Source organism: Oryza glaberrima, chromosome 8 (genome assembly GCF_000147395.1).
Source record: "Oryza glaberrima chromosome 8, OglaRS2, whole genome shotgun sequence".
Classification (NCBI taxonomy): domain Eukaryota; kingdom Viridiplantae; phylum Streptophyta; class Magnoliopsida; order Poales; family Poaceae; genus Oryza; species Oryza glaberrima.
In genome coordinates this window covers 20,358,511-20,366,116 of record NC_068333.1, presented here as the reverse complement: position 1 = coordinate 20,366,116, position 7,606 = coordinate 20,358,511, and the positions used below count along the sequence as shown (strand labels likewise).

The 7,606-nt window shown below is 48.4% G+C and overlaps 1 protein-coding gene across 2 annotated transcripts; it reads right to left on the bottom strand.

The window, feature by feature from the left end:
• Positions 1–1,599: 1,599 nt before the first annotated feature.
• On the bottom strand, positions 1,600–5,076 carry LOC127782430 (uncharacterized). Of its 2 annotated transcripts, XR_008019175.1 has the most exons (4): positions 3,948–5,076; positions 3,623–3,851; positions 3,263–3,524; positions 1,600–3,162 (listed from the first exon to the last, which is right to left on the bottom strand). XR_008019175.1 is itself a non-coding variant. In XM_052309611.1 (3 exons), the coding sequence occupies exons 1-3, from the start codon at positions 4,802–4,804 to the stop codon at positions 3,360–3,362; spliced, it is 1,251 nt and encodes a 416-aa protein (XP_052165571.1). In that variant the 5' UTR covers positions 4,805–5,076; the 3' UTR covers positions 1,603–3,359. The 2 variants fall into 2 exon arrangements, 1 of the variants encoding a protein (XP_052165571.1); XM_052309611.1 differs by having other exon boundaries at positions 1,603–3,524.
• Positions 5,077–7,606: the final 2,530 nt, after the last annotated feature.

Here is a 7,606-nt window from a genome sequence, read left to right as displayed (position 1 = left end):
GTAACGTGAACAGTATTTCGTGCCATAGTACTGTGAACAGTATTTCGTGCTACAGTACCGTGAACAGTACCCCGCATGATCTAGGCCGTTCAGCTTGTATCCAGGGATGCTACTGCTACTGCTTAAGTTGCCGTCACTATTGTGACACAGTGACTGCACCTGAGCCAAATCCGATGTAGCTACTATTATTTATTTTTCATAAGAAGCTTCCTGTCCTTGTTTTCCCTTCAAATATCATTACGTCGCAGAATTGTACTACAGTACTAACTTTTTTTACAAAGACAGAATTGTACTTTTGCACCAGATAAAGTACTGGTAGTACTCAACAACATTTTAGGGTTTCCAGGATGCGCCCATGACATCTTAAATCAGCAGTTATCGGAAATTCTATCGTCAACATCTGAAACTGGCCTAATTTAAAGAGCGTGCTAGACATAAGATGCACTCTCTCGCACATGGTCAGAAAGCCGAAGAGATTTTGCGACTGTGGGAACATGTTGCACCTAAAACCATGAGGTGACACTTGAGAACAAAAGGCGAGGTTCAAGGCTTCTTTCTGGAGGCAAGGGAGAGTGTGTTTCTGCAAAGTTTGTTGGGTTTGCACTTTTGCAGTGATTGCAACAAGAGCTAACTACAAGCAATGCCAGGTACAGTATCGGACTACCAGTAATCAGCTAACACAGAACTGTTCAGCCTGCATGAAAAGATTTCAGAAAAAGATGGTAGCATCTGATTTACTATTTCCCAACAATCCGTCGACACGCAGATGTTTCACTTGACCCGTTCATTATTAGATTCATTAACTGCTAGTTATAACAATTATTCTGTCTGTTTACAAATATATTACTAGCATTATTAGCCAAGTGGTATAGTAAACTTTGTAATCAAAGGTACTTATCCTAGCTACTATTCCACATTTAGAGATATTCTTAGCTCTACTGGTCAATGGATTAACGGTCAAAATCACATTTTTCCGAGTCAAAACCAACGAGTATTTAGAGGGAGGGAGTTGTGGTTATCCACTTATCCTATCATTATGATTTAAGGCGGCTCTGCATTTAAAAGGAGTGTTCAACATGTGCAGCAGCAATCTTGTTCAACAGCATAGACAGAGAGAGGGAAAATTAAGGGAGAGAGACAGGGACTATCAAGCCGATAAAAGGAGCATATGTCCACAATTAGCACAGTACCCTTAATAGTCGACAGCGTCTCGTTCAAGAGAACAAAACGAAATGGAGAGTTCAGAGAAGCGACGCATCAACGAAAAGCCACACATGGATTTGCTCCCGGTGATGACTTGGATTATCGCCTTTGCTTTGCTCCCAGTGCTTATCTCCTTTGACACGTCGCACTCCACAGGTTTTGCCATTTTTCTACTTTGACATGTCACCTTGATGGGACGTCAAATTTGGGTTTATTTCGCACATTAGAACATCATGTTAGGATGATACTATCTAGGACGTCAAAGTACGACACTTTCTGAATAAAATTAGTAGTATAGCAAAGTCGCCCCCATCAGGCACTAAATGATAAATTGGCTTATGTGGGAGCAATCATTGTAGTATGTAGTAGGAGTACCATCTATTGTTCCTAGGGTTTGTTGCAATTGGGGAGAAAGGTGATTAAATTGGGCCACCTGGAGTAGTTCTTCAGCAACCTCTCAGTGCGGCCATCTTTGGGCAAGAGGCAGACCTTCAGAAGAGAAGCTTGACATGTTACCAAGCTTACAATGGCAGAAGTGTTCATTCCCCTGCTGAAATAAAAGGAGAGAAATCTGTTTGGAATCTGGGAATCTTTTCAGATTCTTGCACCAAATGAATCATATTTTTTAAACTGGGCCTTGGTATTTAAATTTGTGAGAACACAAGAATATACTAGTAGTATATGGCATGATCAATGCTGGCATTGGCATCAGATCAAATCATAATATTATTATCAATTGAAATATACAAGATATTGCTGGAATTCGATTCATCCAGACGGTTTGTCTGCAGTCTGCCTGACCCACAAGCAACAGCTTCACAGATCAGCATAAACAAGACGTTAACTTATCAAAACCAACTGCAACACATTTTTTTTCTTAGATAATGGAATTTTTAGAGAACTGCATTAAAACAACCAATCATCAGGAATACTACCTTGATCAGGGATAATACCCTACCTAGATCAACTCCAGGCAACAGTTAAAACTGCTGAATTTCCAGGTGAGATCTTGAATCCTGACGCTGGGCATTTTCACAGGTGAAAGCAAAAGCATTCCCCGTGTTTTGTTACCCGATCTTGTATGTCATGTTTGCATAACACAAAAGGAACCTCGACAAGAACAAGCACCCAAACGAATGAATGAATGAGTAAATGAAATTATGGGGACTTATGACCTATCACTATCATGATACGGCCGAAAAGGACGGCTTATCACGTAACGGAGGATGATTGGTTCGGCACTGTCGTACTACTATTGGTCACCTCTGAACTTGTGTCCCTGAGACACACAAAAAAAACAATTTATAGCGGTGTCCTGGACCCACCGTACAGCACAGCATTTTTAGCATTTGCAGAGTCCATATTTATTCATGTCCTTCTAGTGCAAGAACTTGGAACACCAGGTGGACTTACGGAGTAGTTTATAAAGTTAGAAGTTTAAAGAAAGTTGGAAGTTTAGAAAAAAATTTAAAAGTTTATGTGTGTAGAAAAAAAATTTTTTTGATGTGATATAATGTGATGGAAAGTTAGAAATAGGAGGGAAACTAAACACGGCCATAGATAAACACGGCCATAGATAGACTGTACTGAGATGCTGAAAATGACGAAAAGGGTCGCACAAAATGGCCTTCAGCAGATAAGAGGCAGTGAGATATGGCAGCAACGGGTCCAACAGCACAGCGATTTCAAGTTGCTACGAGCTGCAGGGCCTGAAGAATTTACAGTCACCCATGTGCATCCTTCCAAGTACTAGGAGTTTGAGCAGGAAGAATCACAGCACATGGCGCGCGAAACCGGGCAAGATTTCGATTTGAAGCACGGATACGAGGAAGATGGCGCACACATACATACATGTACAATGCACATTACTCACCTCCATTGAAAGATCAGCTCAAAGCTTCCATTGATACACATCGAGCTGAAAGATCAACCCCCCACCATGGATACAAACGGAGCTATCTACAGCTTTACAGCGTGAGTGCGTGACCATCATTCAGTGGAAACAAGCGGCAGCTCAGCCCTTTGGTGGCTGCCGTTCATACTCAAATGAATTACTGACCTCTCCGACACGGTGTAAGCGGCTTGTGCCGCCCCGGTCGCGAACCTCGGCGATCGATCAGCCATTGCATCTCTCTTTCGCTACGCTATTGTACATCTCACACTTCTGTGTGGCAGAATTTGCCGTCGATTCTGTTCTGAACTGCCTTGATTGCCGCAACCCGGGCAGCCGTGGCCGCTCTATTGGCGGCCATGACCGCCCGGTTCACCTGCTCTTCCACCCTCGGGAGGTGGAAGGCGTTATCCGCCGCCCTTTGCGCCGCCTGAAAAAACACAATGTACTTAGAGTTAGGATTCATGAAGCAAAATTGATGATGCGTTTGTCAACGTGTGCAAGTTAGTAAGATCGGGGGTGCTGTACCAGCACGGCACGCTGCACGGCCTGATCGGAGAGCGGCAATGGGTTCTTGAGAGCACCGGCGTCCCATTCGCCGGACCGCCTGTCGCCGTTGCGAAACGTGTACATCCCTAACCCCTGCTTCTTGCCTTCGTGCCAGGAGCCCTCGTAGCAATGGCCATTGGCGAAGCTGTACACGCCAAAGCCGTGGATCCTGTCCGCGAAGTACTCCCCCGAGTATCGATCACCATTCCTGCAATGGAATTTGGTTGAATTAGGATTTATGAATCAAACAGTTTGGGTGTTGCAAGAATGATGCAATGGCAAGTGTTGAGATGGGGATTTTCACCTGAAATGGTAGCAGCCGAGGCCGTGCTTGACGCCGCCCTTGAACTCGCCGGCGTAGGAGCTGCCGTCGGAGCAGGTCTGGGCGCCAATGCCATGGCTCTGGCCGGCGGCCCACTCGCCGGCGTAGCAGTCGCCGCTGTAGAAGCGGTAGACGCCGTGGCCGTGGCGGAGGCCTTGCCTGTACTGGCCACGGTAGCGGCTGCCGCGCGCCCAGCTCTCGACGCCATGGCCGTCGTACTTGCCGTCGACCCAGTCGCCCTCGTACTTGCCCTTGCCGAAGAAGTTGTAGACGCCGCTGCCGCTGCACCGCGCCCTGTGGAACTCCCCCTCGTAGCAGTCGCCGTTGCTGTAGAACTCCACGCCCTCACGCACCGCGAGGCCGTCGACCTTCCGCTTCCCCTTCCTATGCTGGTGCTGCTCGTCGTCGTCGTCGTCGCCGCCGCCGCCCTCGCCGATGAACCACCGGACGGAGACCGGGAGCCCCGTGGCGGCGCGGCGGACGCGGAGGCGGCCGCGCAGGCGCGCGACGGCCGCCGCCGCGGCGAGCGCGGCGGCGGCGGCGGCGGCGAGGAGGACGAGGTGGTGGGCGCCGTCATGGCGGAGGACGACGACGGCGAGGGCGAGGAGGGGGAGCGCGACGACGAGGAGCAGCACGGACTGGGCCGGGCCGGGCCGGAGGCCGTGGGCCGCCGGGCGGAGCAGGGCCAGCTTCTTCCTCCTCCCCTGCGCCTTCTTGTCGTCGGGCTCCGGGTCGTCCCCCGCCACCGCCTGGAACGACGCCGCCCGCACGGTCGGCGACCGGAGCAGCGACGACGGCGTCCGCGTCAACTTGCCGCCGCCGCCGCCGTGCCCGTCCATTCCCTCCGCCTCGTCAGTTTCCCCACCTCTCTCTTCACCTCACAATCTTGATTCTTGGCAAAGTCTACCTTTCCTCCTCAATCCTCAGATCGAAGCAGGCGGCGGGAGGAGGAGGAAGAAGAAGAAGAGGAGAGAAGGGGATAGGGAGGCGACTCTTATAACCACCGGGGGGCGGCGGTGACCAGCTTCCCTTCTCCGGCGAGCGAACTGGCGCCGCGAGGTGTCGGATCCTTGGCGGGTGCGCCCCGGACCCGGTAAGGAAGGCGACGGGCCGGTTAGACTGGCTGGTGGGGCCCAGTCCGGGTCGTGGAGGTGGGTAGGGGTTGGGTGGGGGGAGGTGGGACCCAGGTGTGGGGGATCCGGATCTGGGAAGGCGCGTGGCCTAGGGCGGGGGTGTAGTCCATCCAAGGCGGCGTCGGGCACGTGCCGTGGGTGGATCGGTCGGGACCCGCCGCGGGACGAGTCGCGTCGCTGGACGGTGTTGGGGTTGCGTCGGGGTTTGGACGTGCACGGCGGCTTTTTTTTTTCTTTTTGGTGATGGGATGTTGGGATGTGCATGACCCAAAAATGCCGTTTCATCAAGCGAGTAATCAGCAGGGATCACAATTCCGGATCAATAATCGCTTGTGAGCAGTATTTACGGATTTTATAGAAAGACAGTTGATACACTGATAAATTTCCGACAAAATTTTCAAACTCAGTTTGGTTTTTTAAAAACTTTGCCACAAAACTAAGCGGCTTATGTTTTTGACCTGGTCAAATCTGGATTTTGTAATTTCCATATCAAATCCATAAAGATTCTAATCCATACTAGTATAAAAAGTGTAGGACGGTAGGCGGATAAAAAAGGTGCACGAACAGAGATGATAGCCCATCTAATGGTGTATTGTGAGACCGTGAGAGCCAAGGGCAATGACAAAAAGCTTTTAGGTAGTGTACTCGAGAAGATATGGTTGTTAATTTTGGTTTCATTGATCCTGCAACCCGTGTAAAAGCAACTACCCGCTCTATCCGTACGAGTTCCAGTCAACGGTGTACTCTCTTGAAATTGGAGGGCATGCATTAGACACGATAATATGACAATTTTTTTTTTATACTCATCAAGTGGTTGAAAAGCAATATCCTGTTTACATCGAGTGATTGAAAAACATCAAATACCTATATTTGTGATTTATACATCCTCCTCAGGGATGATGTATTCCTTAAGATGTAAAGAAATGGTGGCAACACCACTGGACTATGATTCGAGGTAAGGAATGAGGTGGTAAGAGGTTGGGGGAGGGGGATGAAGGGGGCTAGGCTTAAAGGGATAGCTTGACGATGGTTACACGTGGTGAGGTGACGGTGGTATAGCCTTAGCTGCATAAGAAGAGGAGGCGGTGGCCTGATGTTGGTAACGAGGGAAGTGGTGGTAGAAGATCTAGGATATGTTTGGCTGCTACCCTGATGAAGATTTGCCTGACCTATAGCAAGAGCCTAAGCAACACACTTATGTATTTGGTTGTCTCCTTAAGATTTACCAAACCCAGGATACCGAAAATGAACGCTTGACTCTGGCATGGTGCATGCCTGCTTCTCCTTCATTGATTATTCATCGATGTGACTACTATCACCCTAACTAACGCAAGTGTACTTTTTATATTTAATATATTTACCCAGGCTTGGATCATCAACCAAACAACAAAATTTCAACATGCCTAGTCAAGAACTCAACACAAACATTCCCTCCACACATACACGTTTTTTTCCAGACACACAACTTAGTTCACCAGCCAAACAAGCCCCTAACTCATGGGAACTACCGAAGTCGAGGCAGGGATATCTTACCGAGTTAAAAAAAATCAGTAATACAATGGCAGATCAAAGGAGAGGAAGAGGTATGGGTAAGAGCAATACAACTACCGAATATGAGAGGCCCAAATTGCCAGCTAGGCCTAGGTAAGTCGTAGGAACATCCTTCAAGGTGCATGTCGCCTTAGAAACTGGGGGCGATCGCACGCGAAGCAGCACCGTGCCGAGACTACTCGCTCTACAACGCGGGCACATCTATCTTATCCTCACACCGTGCGCCCTCGAACCCATTGAAGAACCTGTGGGTAGCTTTGGCTCCGTAGACTACGTTTGGTCACGAGACGAGCGATTATGGAGTCGAAAATCCTACGGTAGAAGGGTGAGGGAGAATGCCATGTCGACGCATTGTTGAAGGCATAAGAGGGCAGCCGAGAAGAGGAGTTTGACAAGTCTCGCTTGCGTAGGATGGTGAGGTGGAGAACCGCAATACAATCATAAGGAGCCGAGCTCTCAAAAAAAATCACAAGGAGCCGCGGTAAAAATAAAAAGTGGATTAAGCCGCGGCGCGCATCAGCGGACGGGCAAATGAACTGACACCGTGTTTAGTTGCAAACTTTTTTTTCAAACTTCCAACTTTTCCATCACATTAAAACTTTCCTACACACACATTTCCAATTTTTCCGTCACATCGTTCCAATTTCAACCAAACTTCTAATTTTAATTTTAATGTGAACTAAACACACACTGAGCAAGTGACTGACATTTAACGGATTTTCAAATGGTTGGCTGATTTTCTTGTGTGTGTGTCACTGTGCTGTAATCTGTTTCGGATGAATCACGAGCTCATGTACTCTGGTCGTTGTATGAAATTCGAATCATGTTGAAACAAGAACAATGGAAATTGGCAGAACCGCACAAGCAGCCTTCCAAACCCATCTTGTTCGCTGGAGGTGAAATTGGACACATGTGAATACAATGACACCCCGATCATTTTCATCGCAGATCTATCGA

What these genes read in the sequence shown, in the direction of transcription:
- LOC127782430 (XM_052309611.1), bottom strand. Translation starts at nt 4,804, where the DNA reads ATGGACGGGCACGGCGGCGGCGGCGGCAAGTTGACGCGGACGCCGTCG. An exon ending in CTCGGCTGCTACCATTTCAG is followed by an intron (nt 3,852 to 3,947) that starts GTGAAAATCCCC and finishes ATTCCATTGCAG; the next exon opens with GAATGGTGATCGATACTCGG. An exon ending in CCGTGCAGCGTGCCGTGCTG is followed by an intron (nt 3,525 to 3,622) that starts GTACAGCACCCC and finishes GTGTTTTTTCAG; the next exon opens with GCGGCGCAAAGGGCGGCGGA.